Consider the following 20000-nt stretch of genomic DNA (forward strand, 5'->3'; position numbering starts at 1 on the left):
GCAAATTACAAAGGCTTTCTGATTGGCTAAACACACAAAAGAAACCAACAAGAACCAATCAGATTAGAGCTGTTTCTATAGCAACATATTGGCGGAAATTTTAAGATAAGACGCGGAGGAAAATGGCCGGAGTTTTCAGCAAACAACGATTTGGTTTTGCGAGCGAAACAACGATTGAAGAGCTAAAAAATTTTTCCAAAAACCCAAATACAGTAAAGAGTACGTCTTTCTGGCTGAATGTATGGGAGACGTGGTGCAAACAGAAAAATATTGTCAACAAAATCGAGGAAAACGAGCCAGGAAAACTAAACAAGCTACTTGAATCATTCTACGCTGAAGTAAAAAACAAAAACGGTGACGACTACGAGCCAGACAGCTTAAAAGTGATGATAGCTGCACTTGATAGACATTTAAATGAGAAAGGATACAAGTTTTCCATCATAAGAGACAGGGAGTTCCACTCTTCCAAGCAAGTTTTAGAGGGGAAAGCTCGGCAACTTCGCCAATCCGGTATGGGCAAACGTCCAAATAAAGCCAGAAGTTTAACTGAGGAAGAAGAGGAGGTGCTGTGGGAGGGAGAAAAATTTGGCTCCAAAACTCCAGAAGCGCTTATTTCTTCTATGTGGTGGCTTTTGACGCAGTTTTTTGGTCTCCGCGGTCGTCAAGAGCACCACGCAATGAAAATGGAAGATTTTCAACTCTGCAAAAATGACGAAGGTATGGAGTTCGTGCAGTTTACCGAAGGTCCAACGAAGACCAGACAGGGCGGACTGCAGAGCAAGAACAGAGATTTTCAGCCACGAATGTTCTCTGTTGGAGGAGAAAGGTGTCCGGTTGCTCTCTTCAAGCAGTTTGTCGAGCGAAGACCACTTAACATGCGATGGTCAGGTCCTTTCTACCTCAGTATCAAAAGAAACCGAAGACTGAATGACAACATCTGGTTCAAAACTCAACCAATGGGCGTAAACACCATTAGCAACATGATGAAAACAACTGTGGCGGGTACTAGCCTTGAAGAAAGTCACAAAAAATTTACGAATCACAGTGCTAGAAAGACAACAGTGAGCAAGCTAAAGAAAGCAAACGTTGAACGCTCAGATATAGTGAAGGTCACAGGCCACCGAAGCGTACAATCCCTTGACGATTACGATGAAGCCGACGAGGAAGAACAACGACGACTCTCCAGTGCAATATCCAAACGGAATTATGAAAACCCCGGTGCTGAGAAAAAGCGAATGGCAGTTTCCGACATCACGACAACTGCGGCTCCACTCGCTCCGGTAAACACGAACATGCCAGTACCACACACATTGGCCGGCCCATCGATGACAGCGACGAAAGAAAACCAATTCCCACCATCACTTTCAGGTTTTCAAACTCAGAATTTCTCTGTAAATCCAACCATGATGAGGTCCCAGGAACAGACCATGATGAACACGTTCAACAACTGTCAAGTGTCTTTCATCATTGGCCGCTCGAAGCGAGCTCCTGAGATTTCAAAACGACAGCCCAGTTCTTGTAAACGCCGAGCGTTCATTATTGAGGATGATTCTGATTGAACGTTTACTTTTCCTAATTATTGTAAAGCGAGTTTTCTTTACATAAATTTAAAACGCTTGAAAGGTTTTAAATCAGTCCTCACACATTTCCAAGTTCTAATTTGAATGATTTTGAAAGTGTCGGTCTTGTAAGTTTGCATTTGACAAACGTTGTAATTTGTTTCAGCCAATCAGTTGAATGAACTAAAAAAAAGCGCGCCCTGTCAAAATTTTTTTGTTGTAGTTATGTTTTTCGTGTATATTATTAATAAGTAATCACATGATTTTTCTCGTGCAATTTGGAATAAATAAGCACTTGTAAATTTTTCAAAGACCACAAAGTGCACTCGCCCTACGGGCTCGTGCACTTTTGTTGGCCTTTGAAAAATTTACTCGTGCTTATTTATTCCAAATTGCACTCGAAATCATGTGATTACCTATACAAAATACAGTATCAAGGTGTGAAGGCAATCAATTTATTGCACCTTTCAATCCAACTTTTAAAGCACCTTTCTTTTTTTAAAGATCTAATAATAATTGACGTGATCGTTCAACTTGAAAATGAGATCATTATTGTGGTCACTGAATGAAAGTCATTATGAAAGAAGGATCTTTTCATAACAATGGACGTTTTCACACTACATGTAGAAGACGAACAAATCGTCCTATGGTTTGGTCGACTAATGTGAATTTAAGACGACCAATGCGGCTAGCGTTATTATCTGCCGTAAGTTCGTAAAAGACGGACAATGCACCGACAAACTGGATAAGTTTGAGCGCATTAAGACTGGCACTAGGCATGGCTTGGTTACCTTACATTTCCTCCCGCCATTTCGTAACCTTCCTAGAAACCATCTCTTTAATCGCTAGTTTCATATCCCCGCCGAGGTTAATTTGTCAATTTATTCGTCTAACGTGAATTTAACTTGGACTTCGGTCGACTTGTCCGTCTGCACGGACAAATCGCCTTCAAAAAATAATATTCCAACACGGAGGTTGGATGGTGCCTATTATTGCTATTGCACATACGTTCTGCGCATCTCGAGATACTCGGGTGGTGCTTACTAATGCAGGGATATTTTTGCGTGGTTTAAAATTATGCAGACTGCTTTGCATTGAGAATTTTTTTTTCAAAACGGCGATGCAAATTAATTTGTGACGTCGACCCGGTACCGGTATAGAACCCATTCCCCTTCATTGCTCTGTTATGGATCAAAGTGTGACCACTTTTCCCGTCTTTCAAAGCCAATGAAAAAGTGGAATTTCAATCATAAGGTTCTGAAAACAACCCGATGTATTTGGGACGATTTCGGAGAATAAATCAAGTGGAAAAGTGTATTGAGATGATCGACACTTTAAAGTCTAAGCCTTCGCAACATGTACCTATTTCCAACAACAGGGCAAGGGTAAAGGTGAGCGTTATTTTTAGCTTTGGGTAAATGGGGACACTTTGTGACCTTTTTTATCTGTATTCCGAGACACAAGTGATGTTGAATTAGGGAAAAAAAAAGGAAAGGGACACTTCGTGACGCTTATTGAAGTCCGTTTTCATCTGTGACTTACAGCCCAGTCCACCGACCGTTTGGCGGAGCCACAGACTAAAATTCTATAACCATACCTTTTATCAGCTTTGAATGAAAATCTCTTAACGTCTTTCACAAATTTCGTTAACGTCCGAAACCATATAAAAAAAGAAACTGATTCAAACAAATCTGGCTACCCTCACAGTAAAGTATGTCTACCGCCTTACAAAAGAAGCCTTTCCTAGCACCGTGCTTGTAATCTACCGAATACAATGGAAAGGAAATCGTCTGAAGTTTATCACGTCACTAACGCCTTCTTGCCAACGGCTATCCACCTGCCGTCAAAAATGAAAATCCTTCCTCGGAACTTATCCTTCACCGGAAGAATTGGTGGGCATGTTTTTCAATCTGATTGAAATAAATCAACCGCTATGACTTGCCTTCATCATGTTCGTGATATCACAGAATCCCTCACAAGTCGTCTTAGAAAGAACGGAATTAAAGTTGTGACTAGACCTCACAAGACCCTGCAACAAGAATTCCCTTCCCCCAAGTTTAGGCCTCCCATTGAACTTGAAACCAATGTGGTGTATAAAATCCCGGAATGATTTCCGTACAGGTCCCTACTTCATTATGCATGCAGAATAAATTAATTATTCATTCGCGCTATTGTTTTGTAGAACAATACGTACACCCAAGAGAACTGAATATATACATGGGTAATTTGTACTTACGGGATGAATAAAAACGGATCTCATTTTTTCTCTCCCTCCCTCTCTCTCTTCTTTCCCTTCATCGCCCACACCGTTACTCGTTTTTGTCTCAGCTTTCCTCTTTCTATCCCTTCGTCTTGTTTTTATTTCCAGACCTCGCTCGGCTTTTTCTACCATTTTATCCTATGATATGTCACTCGCAGCTTGCCTTGAACTCCGACCCACTGTAAACCTCTGGATTACTTGTCCCTGTTCTTTACCACTGAGCTAACGTGTCAAGTTGCTAATTCACACCTTGAAAATGATATTTATTTTGAATTCTGGCTGACTATTTACATAACAATAATACGTAATTATATACACGTGCCGCGCCGAGCACCTACAATCGAACTTACACTTGTAGGTTACCGTTAAGAGATCCCTGTTTTACTACTCTTGAAACAACCCATCCCTTTAATAATGCTAACCGTAACCCTAATTACGACTAAAGGCACTTTTTAGGCTTAAGGTTAGTCGCTGTGATAGTCTCAGGTTTTCCAGTATTGCTGTGAACTGTGACCTGCTTTTCCTTCACGCCCCGTGCGTGCGGCACTCTTATAAGTTCACTGCGTGGAAGAGTATACCACTCTTAAAGTCTGATTGGTGCATCTGTCATGGGAAACTTTCATGCACGAGTTCATTGCAATTAAAATCGTTTCATATTTCCCTTCTTTTGAAGCAAACTTGTGTCTTCGTAATAATCAAGATGGCTACCGAAGTAAAAGGGTCACAGCAATGGAAGATTTGATCATTTGGAAATTGTCCCTGCTTTATAGCCTTTCCAGAGTTGTGCATAGAGTGGTGCAAAGAAAACAATTTACTTTCGTCTTCCGTGTCCAAAACGTGTGTGAAAACGCAGTCAGTTGGCAAAGACAAAGTGCTGCACCGGGACTGATGGATCTGTTTCGCGATGCTCAAGAAAAAACTGCAATGGATAGCCTTCAATCCGCCAGAACACATATTAATTTTCTGACCGTAAACTTTCCTTGAAAAAATATTAGCCCTAGCTACCTGTGACCGGAAAGTTTACAACTGCCTACAAGACAAGGGCTAACATCATCTCACCGCAGTTAACCATCGCCTAAACTTCGTCGACCCAGACAAACGAGCCCACAGCAGGGCATTGAAAAGACATGATGGGGAGTGAAACGAAGTATACCTCGTAGGGGAACATCCATGGATCTCTACCAAAGCTATTTACTTGGAAGTATCATTGAGCATATTGCCGATCTCTACGAAGAGCGATAAATCGCAAAATCCCTCTAAATGCACCGTTCGTGATCCTAAATACAGGAAAGGAAGAAAATATACACTTTGCAGTGTCTCGGCGAAATTTTAAGCAGACAGGAAGAACAATTTCACGATAAAAAGAGCAGGTAGCCATTAAATTTCTTATGACAGTACTTTTATTTGGTTTGTTTGTTATGTTTGCGAATCTGAACCCTATTACAACGATTGCTTGAAACTCCACTTCTTGCGCTTATTCTAAAACTGAAAAATGGGTAAAATTGCAGGAAAAGTGCCGAAATTGCAGGAAAAACTGTTCGATTTTCCGTATTTCAGACAGAAGTTCGACCGACTTTTTTTAAGTCCATATAGACTTAGAAAAAAAACTTCTAAAAGAAAGAACAAAGCGCCACAGTCCCAAAGGACGTCTATTGTTATCGCTATTGTTTTCTTGAAACAAAGGAGTGTATGCATAATGAAGTAGGGACCTGTGCGGAAATCTTGCCAAAATCCCTTGCGCCGATTGTCGTTGGAGCTGCATTGGTGAGACTGGAAGGTGTTTTTCAATGAGAAAAAAGGAACACATTCGAAATGTAAAAATATGTAAAACTGGCTCTAATATTGCAGCTAACGCTTGGCGTAATAATCACTCTATTGACTTCAACAATGCCAGAGTAATTGACAAAGGAAACTTCCGATTCGAAAAACTTTGGAGTCTTGGCACACCGCTAACACTAATGAAGCAGACAATAAATCCAAGCCTTTGCCAAAACAATACTCTATTCTTTTAAATTAGTGCTTTTCCTTTTTACCGTTTTTTATATATTTTTTTACACTTCCATTTTGTATGTATTTTCCATCTCGCGCATTGACATCTTAGCTTTTAAAGGCTTTAGTCGATGTATAAAATCTTTCTTCCCTTACAAGGACCACATTAATCGTTCACAACAATCCAGAGTTATTCACAGAGCAAATTGTTTGGATTGTAATGGTTTTTACATCCGTAAAACTAAACGACGGCTTCACGATAGAAAAACCGAACATTTTAAGGCCCTAGCTAAAAATGACAATACTTCAGCCATTGCTGACCACGTCAAGGCCACTGGACATAACATCAAGTGGGATCATTTTGATATTTTAGCGAAGGGCAAAACACACTATCATTGTAAAATAAAAGAGACCTTCTTTATTCAAGAACTTGAGCCAGCTTTCAACGTCAACGTCGGAAGTGAAAAGCTGATGCTTTATTAATCTTTTCTGTTATTATTATTATTATTATATATTTTACTGTTAAGTATTTGCTTAGACTAGGTTCCAGTCCCCTCATCCGCTTTGTTATATATAAATAGCTGTTTTAAATTTCAACGGTTACTTTTGAAAATGTATGTAGAGCACATACGAAACGTCAAGTCATAATCAAAATGAACAAGTTCAATATGTTTATCACTGCTGTTTGTGTCTTATTTTTGATCAAAGGATGGCTGTTTCCCCATAATTCATTTTCTGTCAGTGTCACCGCGACCGGAACTGAACCACTGCCATTGGTCATTTTTATACTCGAGACGCATGCATAACCGTTCAGACAACATGAGACAAATTATGCTTCTCTCCTGTTATTCGTCTGGTGTAACGACGGGACGAACAATACAAGACGAGTAAGACGCATAATCCGTCTGGGAGGAACTTGGGCAAACCTTTCTGTGTCTGTTAAATTTGTCTCGTATAAAGACAGCACAAGACGCATAATGTGTTTGGACGAACTATACACTTTAGTACGTCTTCGAAGATAAAACCATCCTTGTACTCTGAGTAAGAAAATGATCTGGCGTTGTTGAGCGACAAAAGCGAATTTCAATGGTTCAGTTGTATGTGGAACCCGTTTAAAAGCTATCGTTTATTGGTGTTGTCTTTTAGCAACATATTTATAGATGGAAGAATAAACTTTTCGAGTGAAGCCTTGATCTGCTGTTGAAAATTTTTTTCCTAGCTTTCGCCGATCTACGGTATAATCAAGGAACACGAAAATATTACAGTACGGCGAATTAAATAGCTATCCCAGGGCGAAACCGCCTCTTGGCTGCATCTGCCTTGCTATGCCCACGCGCGCAAAAGAAGCCTTGGAGCGAAAATGCGCTGTACAACAAAATATTTTGGAATACAAAATGGTACGGTCTGTTATCGTGCACACCAGCTGCCTTTTCTCTCTGAATATTAATTATATCTTAACAGAAACGTTTCCCGGTGGCGTTTTTACTAATAAGATCAAAGTTGAAGCCACGCACGTCGATTGTTACAGCCAGCCAATCTTTGTAATATTTAATCACGATTTAAAACTGGCATTGATTTGAGAAGCATGCATCAAGCGTGCCTGTTATCGTGGTGCTTTCATGAACAAATCAGCGTTGATTTGATGTCAACGCTAAACCTATTCTCGTTTGAAGCATCGTTGGTGAACACAACCATAAGTTTCACTGCGCCATTTGAAGTCAAAGTCCGCGTGATTTGTATCCAATAAAACGCAATTTAAAGGAAAAGGTCCATGAACATGCCAAGCACTAAAGCGCTTCCCCTTGCTATTGTCAGGGCGGGTAAAGGGTAGTGTTTTAGTCGTTTTTCAAATTGTGCGCTTGAAATATTGAGGAAAACAGCGAGAAATAACGATAATATTCTTTTACAGTGCGATGCGCCCCGGGGATGCGCCTTACCGTGGCCAATCAGGGTGTGCGAATTTTATTGACAGTCATGCCTCGTACGGTTGTAATTTGAACACCGTTGCATGGGTCGCTGAGTTGTCGTATTTACACGTAGGCTGTCGAATGCGAAAGTTTGTTGGGTGGCCACGGTAAGGCGCGTTGCACTGTAAAAATAGAAGAGTAACCACGTTTTGGAAACATATTAATGTCAAAAGCGTTCTCTGGTTAAGAAAAATTTAAAAACATAAGCTTTCGGCTTCCAGACTAAAGCCTTTAAAAACTAAGATGTCAATGCGCGAGATGGAAAATACATACAAAATGGAAGTGTAAAAAAAAATATAAAAAACGGTAAAAGGGAAAAACACTAATCTAAAAGAATAGAGTATTGTTTTGGCAAAGCCTTGGATTTATTGTCTGCTTCATTAGTGTTAGCGGTGTGCCAAGACTCCAAAGTTTTTCGAATTCGGAAGTTTCCCTTGTCAATTACTCTGGCATTGTTGAAGTCAATAGAGTGATTATTATGCCAAGCGTGAGCTACAATGTTAGAGCCAGTTTTATTCTACATATTTTTACATTTCGAATGTCTTCTTTTTTTCTCATTGAAAAACACCTTCCAGTCTCACCAATGTAGCTCCAAGGACAATCGGCGCAAGGGATTTTATACACCACATTGGTTTGAAGTTCAATGAGAGGCCTAAACTTGGGGGAAGGGAATTCTTGTTGCAGGGTCTTGTGAGGTCTAGTCACAACTTTAATTCCGTTCTTTCTAAGACGACTTGTGAGGGATTTTGTGATACCACGAACATGATGAAGGCAAGCCATAGCGGTTGATTTATTTCAATCAGATTGAAAAACATGCCCACCAATTCTTCCGGTGAAGGATAAGTTCCGGGGAAAGATTTTCATTTTTGACGGCAGGTGGATAGCCGTTGGCAAGAAGGGCGTTAGTGACGAGATAAACTTCAGACGATTTCCTTTCCATTGTATTCGGTAGATTACAAGCACGGTGCTAGGAAAGGCTTCTTTTGTAAGGCGGTAGACATACTTTACTGTGAGGGTAGCCAGATTTGTTTGAATCCGTTTCTTTTTTTATTTGGTTTCGGACGTTAACGAAATTTGTGAAAGAAGTTAAGAGATTTTCATTCAAAGCTGATAAAAGGTGTGGTTATAGAATTTTAGTCTGTGGCTCCGCCAAACGGTCGGTGGACTGGACTGTAAGTCACAGATGAACGCGGACTTCAATAAGCGTCACGACGTGTCCCTTTGCTTTTTTCCCCAACTTCAACATCGCTTGTGTCTCGGAATACAGACAAAAAAGGTCACAAAGTGTCCCCATTTACCCAAAGCTAAAAATAACGCTCACCTTTACCCTCGTCGTGTTGTTGGAAATAGGTACATGTTGAGAAGGCTTAGACTTTAAAGTGTCGATCATCTCAACACACTTTTCCACTTGATTTATTCTCCGAAATCGTCCCAAATACATCGGGTTGTTTTCAGAACTTTATGATTGAAATTCCACTTTTTCATTGGCTTTGAAACACGGGAGAAGTGGTCACACTTTGATCCATAACCGAGCAATGAAGGGGCGATATGGGTTCTATACCGGTACCGGGTCGATGTCACAAATTAATTTGCATCGCCGTTTTGAAAAAAAATTCTCAATGCAAAGCAGTCTGCATAATTTTAAACCACGCAAAAATATCCCTGCATTAGTAAGCACCACCCGAGTATCTGGAGATGCGCAGAACGTATGTGCAATAGCAATAGTAGGCACCATCCAACCTCCGTGTTGGAATATTATTTTTTGAAGGCGATTTGTCCGTGCAGACGAACAAGTCGACCGAAGTCCAACTTAAATTCACGTTAGACGAATAAATTGACAACTTAACCTCGGCGGGGATATGAAACTAGCGATTAAAGCGATGGTTTCTAGGAAGGTTACGAAATGGCGGGAGGAAAGGTAAGGTAACCTAGTGCCAGTCTTAATACGCTCAAACTTATCCAGTTTGTCGGTGCATTGTCCGTCTTTTATGAATTTACGGCAGATAACGCTAGCCGCATTGGTCGTCTTAAATTCACATTAGTCGACCAAACCATAGGACGATTTGTTCGTCTTCTACATGTAGTGTGAAAACGTCCATTGTTATGAAAAGATCCTTCTTTCATAATGACTTTCATTCAGTGACCACAATAATGATCTCATGTTCAAGTTGAACGATCACGTCAATTATTATTAGATCTTTAAAAAAAGAAAGGTGCTTTGAAAATTGGATTGAAAGTTGTAATTGAAAGGTGCAATAAATTGATTGCCTTCACGCCTTGATACTGTGTTTTTAAAAATAACGACTTCGCGCTGGGTGCTTGGTTTTTCATTTTCAAGGAAGCATCGGAGTTCAGGCATCCTATTGAATTATGATGTAAGGTGCCTTAAAATATAGAAGGTATTATTCTTACTGGCTTTAGTCGTTTAAAATTGTATTCTCTTTGTCCTTTATTTTCTTTGTTAGAGATCCAAATGTACTCGGAAAAAATTCTGCGTGCAATGTTTGGACTCTCTTTACAAGACAATAACAATTAATTCCCTTTTAAGTGGTTTACAAATAGACACACAATCACGAACTAATTACTAATTAACTAGCTACTGAATATCATTTAGTTTTGTACAAAGTGAGAGTCGAATTACTTGACCTACTCTCGGTGATGTCGTGAAATGGTCAGTTGGCTTTAAGTTTACGAATTAATTATTGATTTACTCATTTCTGGAAGATAGCGTTACCCTAAGTAAGCTATTTTTACGATTTGGGCTACCAGTAAACAGCAAAGACTAATAGAGGCAGGCGGTAACAACGATTACTGGAAGACCTACAGCCGTGTTATATGCATGTGTTATAAGGAAGAGAATCGCTACATGAAGCCCTAACAATATTAATGTGATTTTACGCTGAAGGAAAAAAGTCTGCGTCAAAACTGAAGCCTGATGGAAACTTTTCTTTGATCAGTAAATAAACTGCAATTCAAGTCTAAAGTGATCCAGGATTACCTCAATCGTTTCTTTGAATAACTAGGGCTAATGCTCTTTAAACCAAGCCAACTAAATCATCGATGTTGGTCTTGTTTGGGTTATTTTGGTGATGGTCTTAATTATATCCTGCTTCGGCCATTGCGCTCTTTCAGAGCAAGTTAATTAACGATTTTTCGGTTAAACAAGAAAGGTATTTATTTTTTGTTTTTCGTAGAGTGAAGCCAGCTGTATTCGACTTGTTCCTTGCCGTTGGCATTGCTTCGTATCTTGGGTTGCTTTATCTGGCTCTCGTGGTAAGTTTGAAACTCATTTAAGTTTTTCTTAGGTCTGCACAATAACATATGCAAAAGCAACGGAAAACCGAGTTTGACCAAACCATGATTCATTACTCGTGCTTATGTCTATGCTATTGTCTCGTTAATTTGTGTGCAAACAATTCTTGGTTTTTACATGACGTCACGGCCGCCTTGTTGGTGTCCCCAAACAAAAAAACGGTGGCCATGTTGGTGTCCCGACCCAATCCTCCGAGAATTGAACTCTATTATTATGCAAACATTTTCTTTTGTTTTCGTCGAAAAATATGGCTGTTGATCACGTGAGTGAAAAACAAGAATTCGTTAGTTAAGCAGAAGCAAGCGCGTAAGCCCAAGGAATTAACTATCTTTGATGTCAGCGGGAATTCAAGTGAATCGTTCCCAGTCCTACTCCGCCAACTCTGATTTTGGACATCACTGGGCTTGCGTATTTCGCTTTTCTAATACTTTTGTTACAACTGTGAACATCGTTATGCTTGTGCTTATGTCACTGTGTGAAGCAACCTTTGTGACTAGGCACCTTAAGATTCTACGACGGCGACGTCATCGAGAACGCCACCAAACAATAGCATTTAATGACGGAGCAAAACAGTGGCTCCGCAAGTGCGCTTCAAACTTTGTACATTTCTTCCCATTCTCCACCAATCTGCAACATGACATGACCAAATCTCAAGTTCTAAGGAAGACGCGATTGCACAAGGGCAAATCTTTGATTTTCTTTCTTAGTTTCAATACTATTTATCCCAATTCAGTTCCTGTATAGTTTGGATAGTCAAACTGGAATAATCACGAAACACTTTAAGAAACATAAACTAGTACTATTAAATGACGATTTCGCACCCGTCGCCGTCTTAGATATTAGGGAGCTTAAGCACGCGCGTTTTTGAGACGCGGACGGCAACTGGAAGAGAACATTTCGCGCGCTAGGACAGTGGTGTCTCCAAGATTTTTATACTAATCATCTCCAGTGGAGAAAAGATACTTGGCAATGTAAATGTGGTTGTGTGAAGACAAGTTAAAAAAGAAAACAGCTCACTTCCGGTTGCCGTCCGCGTCTCAAACACGTGCATGCTTAAGCTCCCTAATATTAAGGTCTCTACTGTTGCATTTAGAACGGTCGTTTTGAGTCGAAATTGAAAATTTGTGTTTTTGCGAAACCGTTATCATAAAACACTATAGGGTGCGCACGCTGATTCGTTTGCTGACGAACAACACAAACACTTAACTTAATTCATTTTCGATTCAATCGACCGTTATTTGAATGAATCGACAATGTTGTCAAAACGACCTCGAAACGTCGTCCTCTACATGATCGCTAATCTTTGTTACCGAATAAAGTTGATGAATGGTGGAGGTTATCCTCGCATTTAACTGGACAATTTAAGCAATTGTCTCTTTACAGACACCAGAAACATTCAGACTGCTTCAACCGGATTCGAACCCTTGACCTCTGCGATGCCGATGCGACCGACTGAGCTATGAAGCTGCTCAGTTGGGAACTGGTCAATTTGTTAAGGTCGAGGATCACTCCTACTTTTCGTCAATAACCCTCACTTCAAATAACCATTCGAATGTAGTTGATGTTTGAAATAGAAAGCTTTAAGATTGCTTTTACGTGAAACGGCTAACGCGCACATGATTGGCTATCCTGACAGGCCGTATTCTCTACATACAGTACGGCCCGCTAAACTTAAAATTTTGATGCAACATTTTTTAGCAAGTTTTTCACATTGTTTATCTGAAGTAGACTTGTGAAACTACTTGAATCTTGTAAGCAACTACTTCAAAAAGCCAATAAGATTTATTCGTTTTTCAGATTTTACGCATGCTAATCATTTGTGACAGTTGAACGTTTCGGTTGATATCAACTACTTTCCTTTCCCGGATGCCTTATTACCTCAGAGATATAATAAACGTCTTACTGACCTCGTTTTCTCTAGTTTATTGTGCTTGGGCCATAAATCAGCGGGACAAAACTCGATCCATTACTTAGAGTACGGACCTCAAACTCGGTTAGCAATTGTGCTATAAAATCGATCAAGTTTCTTTCAGTTTTGGCGAAACGAAATTTCAGCTCGATGCTAACCGTGAAGGCGGTGCTAAATGTCTCAAATATACTTTTGAATATACCTTAATACTTAAAGGTGCAACCAAACCTCTGAAAGAAACTCACCGTGCTTTGCAAATAATTACTCACGAGGACTTGTTTTCGTTTCTCTTTATCACAGAATTTCTCCATATTACGGGAAATTCTCCTCAAGCCAGTGTCAAATTTCAAAACAAAACAGCAGTAGTTTTGTCCAGTGCAGAAGTGGTTGATCCATTTGTTGGTATTGCTTCTCTCCTACTAGTTAATATAATACGTCACCTTTAAGAAACTCTTCAAATTTTGATGTGTCAACAATTTGATTATATTTTGAATTGAACACTATTAAATGACCGAATGACAATTTCATGTTGATCAGTATTGCTTTAGCGTTAATCTGCACTGCTTTGGCGTTGAGCGATTGTCCAACTTATTTCGCGTGCCTTTCATATTTCCTCTCATGTACAGCTACAGCGGTCTTTTTTGTAGTAGAGACGCATAACGCATCCGGACGACTTTGGACAATTTATTTTAATGCATCTTTTAAGACAGGGCGACTGAGAGACGCATTATGAATCTGGATAATCCAAATCGTTTATTGCGTCTTCAAAGACCAACTAACCGACCTAGTATAAAAACGGCTAATATTTTATTTGATCAATTAATTAGTCGTCATCTGAAGTACACGATTAATACGTTACATTAATACGTTGCATACGTTACATACGTTACATACGTTACGATTAATGAGTTACATAGCTCTTCCCAATAGAGGGAGAGGCTCGCTCTATTTTTCTGTTCCTGTGAGGAGATCATCTATTCCCAATCCATTTTCGTCCTCGATAGAGAACCTTCTTCAAGGTGATAGTAGCAGGGTGACTAACCATTCTCCTTACATTGGGTTTCCATAGCGGCACTCGGACCACTGGCGGGTGTGTCGGGTGTCACCATCAATGCAAGCCTTCTTCGTCTCACAAATTGTGTAACAGAGTAAAGATCTTTTGTAACGACCTCTCTTTCGACTGAGAGCTCTTTCTGGTAAGGTGGCCTGATACACGCCAAGCCAGCCGTATTTGTTGGAGAGATGAAGGAAAAAAATAACGCCGAGAACTCTGTTGCCTTTTGTTTGCAAAAAGTGTGTGTAGTCCTCTTCAACGTGCCAGAGAATTTTCAACACAACAGGGTTGACTTATTATACGGGGCTTACTAATTGTTGTTATAATCCGAGAAAGTTGACATCACAGAGGCAACCCTTTCTCCTTAGTTATTTTAAGACCTCGCGTGTTAGTTGTGTTTTGTATCGAACTAGCAGGCTCCCGTGTGGTTGACTGAACCAACTGAGTTCCTTCATGCGATGCTTCAAAACAATAGACTCGGTCGCAACTGGTTTATTTGGGAACACAACGGATTTGCACTTGTATGTCAATTTATATTCGCCCTTTTCGTTCATCTTCCAAACCCGTTGCTTGTTACTCATCTTATCTCATCTGTGCGAAGGTGGCGTACAAGGCCTCTAAGAAAAGCAGGAATAATGAGAAATGGCGGGCCAAATGCCTGTTTTGCGGAGGATGTTACCGCTTAACGATCCATTTTCAGCTGTCTCTAAACTTCTTTTGCAATAAAGTTCCGAAAAAGTGTCAGTTTGGAGTACAAGCATCGCCAAGTTTTCTGGTTTTTGGCTCGAAATCGTTGCCTTTAGAAAATGAAATGCGCACATTTTGGAAAATACGTTTAAACACTTCCTTGAAGGGCCTGCTTTTCAAAGCGTAAATCAGTGGGTTCACACATATGGCCAACAAGGTGAGAATTTTAAGACTCGGAAAAAGAATATATTTGACATTGAATATACTTGGATCAAGCCTTTTGCCGAGAGGCGGCTCAAACGTAATGATAAACTTCACCACAAGGAGTGGAGTGAAACACGCTAACGCTGAAAACACGATAATCGCGACTGTCTTGGCGGCGCGTATTTCACTGAGGCGTCTTAGACCCATGGCGTCTTGCACTGCGCGGATTCGTCTGTTTTGCTCGGTGGAGATTTTGAAAATCCACGCGTGCGTGACCAGCATGATTCCGCTGGGCACGAAGACGGCGAGTGACATCAAAAACAGGAAATGAGGTACAACCATTGCTACTGTTTTTTTACCGGGAATTCTGTTGTTTTGGATGCAGCCACGAAACAACTCAAGCAAAGTCGTACCCCTTCTGCTATCAATCAGGACTTGAAGAATATTTGGAAATACTGCCTCCAGCGTACCTATAATCCAGATGAAGATTATCAAGGCTTTCGTTCGGTTTTTGGTCACCAAATCTTGGTATCTGAAATAGTAAAGCACCATGGTTATCAGTTGTAGTTGTTGTGTTCTGTTGTTTCGTTGATTGTGTTTTATTGGCCCTGAATAGCCCCTATGAGGAGAGGCCAATTTAATAAGTTGTATTCTATTGTATTCTATTGTATTGTGGTATCCAACAAACGCATATGGAATAATTGTTTTACCAAAAGTTTAGAAAGTACGAAATACCGGCGAAAAAAGCGAGCAAATCCGAGCGAAATCTAAAAAACGCGATGAGAACGGATGCGATTTTGTGTAAGACGTTGTGGTCAGACAGACGCAGGCTCATCACAAAAACATTTCTTGCCTTTTCGCGTACTTCTAAACGTCGGGATTGATCAAAACTTTCCGCAAAAAACGCTTTTTTTTACTTTATTTCGCTTTCCGGCGAAAAAAAAAAACCTTTAGCTTAGCAACGCTTAGCGCAATCATTTACCGTATTAATATCATATTAATTATAATGATAATTGCGATTAGGTCAAACTAAGGTATATGAGCTGATAACCGAGATCAAGAGAAAATGAGGGGACAGAGAGGGAGGCTCAGGGCGTTGACCGAGATATGTCCTGTCCACGAAAGTTATTTTTAGACGAGCGGAAGTCTTTGTTCTAGCGGAATTCCGTCTTCCGAGACGTCCGCATGCAGTCTTGCCTCACACTCAGGTTCTTAGTGAAAAGAGAAAATGGCGGCGCACGTGGAAGGCTGATTAATATCTATTTTCTTTCAAACATCTGACCGAGGTTGGCCTGCATGCCGACGTCTCGGAAGACAGACTTCCGCTAGAACAAAGACTTCCGCTCGTCTAAAAATAACTTTCGCGGACATGACATATCCCAAGGGCTGGACCGGGAGCCTTCCTCTCTGTCCCCTCATTTTCTCTTGCCGAGATTCAGTGAGCCAATCAGAACACGAGAAATGTATTAATCGAGGTTGAGAGTTCAACAGTTGTTAATTATACCATGTTCTACAAATGCCAGTAATTGTACGCATCAGTTTTTTTTTGTTTTTACAAAATAAAGTATGGAAGACTAACCCATAATTTTGGGGCGTTTTTAATGAAAAAAAAAATTCAACCGCGCTTGTTAGACAGGTGATTAAAGCCAACTCGCACTTCATTCGCTATCGCATCCAACGCTACAATCTTGGACAAATTAAATGGAAAATTGAGACCACCCCTCCCCCCAAAATCAGTGATGGGAAAATGGCGCGTTTTGGCCTTCACGCGGCTTCATCCTTGATTTGGGGGGAAGGGGGCATTTCTGTATCATTTTATTGTGTCCAAGATTGTCTTTGCTTGGCGTTACCAGTAGTATATATGGGGTAATCACGACACGAAAGCTGCTCTCGTACGCTCAAAAGTTACATCATCCGAGAGCACACCTCCCATTCAAAAAATAAACTAAGTCGGACGACGCTGAAAAAAACAAAATGCAAGTGGCATTTAACGCTAGCTATTAATGTACCTTTTGCGTCTAATTAAGAACAAATAATACGTGTTGAAAAGCATGTCACGATCGACGTTAAATTGTTAAAAATTCAGCGAAACACGAATTGACGGCTTCGGTAATGATTGCGCGGGAAATTTTAAAGAGCGAAATGGTTGGTATATTTCTGCTCGAAAATTCGAGATAAGTTTGTCAGAACATAACGACAAGTGGCGTTACTTTAGCGGTATTCATAGATCAGTGAAAGTGAATCTGAAAGCTTTCATGAAACAAAACACTCAAAGAATAATGAATAACCGAAGTCCATTTATTTATACATTCAACTTCCATCCCCAGAAATTAGAGCCATCCAAAGTGAGGATCAGCTACTGACTTTTTGACGAGCTGATCTCAGCATTTTTCCGGACAAACATGAATCGTTCTCGGTGAAGAACTCAATACGGTGAAATTATTTCAATTACTCCTATGTCCTTTAATTAGAGAATCGTTATTATTGTATATATAATATTACTGCAACGTGGGAAATATTGAATCCCTAGGATGTGAAACATACTCATAAGAATTTCTTGGACATCGTGACTTTACGGGCTTAATTGTTCATTCAGTTTATTCATTCATTTATTTATTAAGTGATTGATTTCAGAAAAGGTGCTGGATGAATAAAAAATTTACACCTCGAATACCTGAAAGTGGACTGTAATTATTTTCATAAGCTATATTTACGTTTAAAGCAGGAGGCCTATAAAATGAGAAAAGAAATTGCAAACAATAAAAAAAGAGAATCCAAACTATTGGAAAAAAAAAAAGAAGAAAGAAACCGGATGTAAGGAGGATTCGAACCTTCTTCCACAGACTATGAACTCCATCCAGCCATCCAACCTACCTATATTTATACTTTGCATCCCTGCGCTAACCATACCAAACGCATAAGCCTATTGAATTTTTAAGTAATGCGTTTGCGCTCCCTTAAATTTGTTGGCGGTATTTACCTGATCTATCTTCTGATTTTTCAATGCTGAAAAAATAGAGCATGATTTAGGTTCACAAAAGTGTTGATGGGCACGACACTTTTTCCATTGCTTGTTAACCGTGCTTAACCGTTGAAAAGCGTCTCAAAACAGACGTTAATCGTATAAGAAGTCTCGTGAATCGTGCCTTAAACGTTTTGATATCGTATAAAACCATTCAAGTGCTCTTCAAAGCTTTAAAAGCGCTACTTTAATTCTTGAGTCTTTTGCCATTGCTCCGTTTAATCTCAGCGATGCGACCCTAGATAGACCCTATAGTTTTATCGAGTAACTCCCCAGAAAAGCTTCCAGAGTAAGATCAGTAGTGGGTTTGAGAACTCTAACACTTACTTTTGTTTCCTCGGGTATTCTTTTTCTCGATGGCATTTTTTTTTCTTCAATTCTACGTAGTTATACCCTTATTCTTGATCGTACTGTCAAAGCTTCATTTTAGGTAAGCCTTTTATACGCTCCTCATCTCTTAAAATATCTTCCATGTAGTATCTCAACATAGCAACACTAGCGACGAGCGTGACTGCGTTAGAGGCCAATGGTTTCGGGTGATTAATGTGTTGACATTCGACCTCTTAATTGACCAAATCTTGATTTTGTGACGTTGATAGCCTCCATAGACAATCTTGGACAAATTAAATGGAAAATTGAGGCCACCCCAGCCCCCAAAAATGGCGCGTTTTGGCCTTCACGCGGCTTCATCCTTGATTTGGGGGGAAGGGGCATTTCTGTTCCATTTTATTCTGTCCAAGATTGCAGTCTCCTCTGCAGCCGCTCGGGCCGAAGTCACGCAACGCTCTTCGTCCCCACGCGTGGGGACGAGGAGCGATGCGTGACTTTTAAAGGTAATTTTTAAAGATATCTTGTATGTCTACTCTCGCTAAATGAAGTCTTGTAAATTCATAACTCTCGTTACATACCTCATGGACTTTATAGCCAACAAACGATCCAAGGAAATTACCGCCAAATGAGCCATGACCACACAGAACAACGCAAAATCCACCAGTGAAGTCCATTGGCACAGAGTTGGTATTAATGCATCACATTTGGTCTTCGTGAGAGAAACGGCATAACTCGCTAAAACTGGTATAAACAGCAGGCTCGCGAATGACAGGCTCATGAGTAAATAGTTTGCAGGTGTCCTCAGAGATCTTGCTTTGTAGACGGCGAGAAAGATCAGTGAATTTCCCAGCGCCGATGTGAGCATACCCGACACTGAGAGAGTCATGAAGATCCCAGTTAAATGGACGGGCATATTTGTTGGTTTGCAAGTGCTGTTCCCCACGGTGTTTTTCATCTTGGAGAATTCTTTTCCTGGAAGCAGATGTCATTATTTCAGTTGAAGGAGGCTGGTTTTCACACAGGCAGACAACCCTTAGGATGTGAGAGCGCGTGACATCACTTTATTTCGAGACAGTTGTAACGGCCGATTCAACAGATCGAGGGAAATGTTTCACAAAAGCTTCAAATCGTGATGTTTCTTTTCGAAAATTCATTTTTTGTACAGCACCAATCAAAAAGCACAGATTTTCTCCCAGAGGGACAAAATTATAAATCTGCGCTTTTTGATTGGTTACTTTGATGTTGACTGCCAAAATTGGACGTCATCAAGAACTTCTTGAGATTGTGAAGACCAGGAAATTGAAGTGGTTTGGTCACACCACACGTAGTGACGGCCTGGCCAAGACGTGCCTTCAGGGCACAGTCAGAGGTGACAGAAGCAGAGGACGACCTAGGAAGAAGTGGAATGACAACATTACTGAGTGGACGGGCCTCAGCTTCGCTGAGGCTACTAGGGCTGCCGGCTGCCGCGACGGCTGGCGTGGGCTCGTACGTGAGGCTGCTTCATCTGCTGGGCCCCAACAGCGCCGTGCGGCGTTAAGGGAGCAGTAACAGTAACAGTAACTTTGATTTGATCAAATTCCAATGATAGACGAGTTCTGTCCAGATCATATGGCGGGCGAGGCTTGAAAATCGAGCAGGATTTTGAGGTTGCACAGCTCTGTAAATGCGTTGATTTTTGGCACGATGCTAGCAAACTTATCGAC

The 20000-nt window shown here is 40.5% G+C and overlaps 1 protein-coding gene across 1 annotated transcript in view; it reads right to left on the minus strand.

The window, feature by feature from the left end:
- Window positions 1–12454: 12454 nt before the first annotated feature.
- Window positions 12455–20000, minus strand: part of LOC137989536 (adenosine receptor A2b-like) — a 27885-nt gene continuing 20339 nt past the window's right edge. The window contains exons 2-3 of the mRNA XM_068835335.1: window positions 18873–19266; window positions 12455–15474 (exon numbers count right to left, since the gene is read on the minus strand). Of these exons, the coding sequence (XP_068691436.1) occupies window positions 14793–15474; window positions 18873–19249 (1059 nt within the window). The 5' untranslated portion in view covers window positions 19250–19266 and the 3' untranslated portion in view covers window positions 12455–14792. The remainder of the gene's footprint in view (window positions 15475–18872; window positions 19267–20000) is intronic.

Source organism: Montipora foliosa, chromosome 2, assembly GCF_036669935.1.
Source record: "Montipora foliosa isolate CH-2021 chromosome 2, ASM3666993v2, whole genome shotgun sequence".
Taxonomy (NCBI): domain Eukaryota; kingdom Metazoa; phylum Cnidaria; class Anthozoa; order Scleractinia; family Acroporidae; genus Montipora; species Montipora foliosa.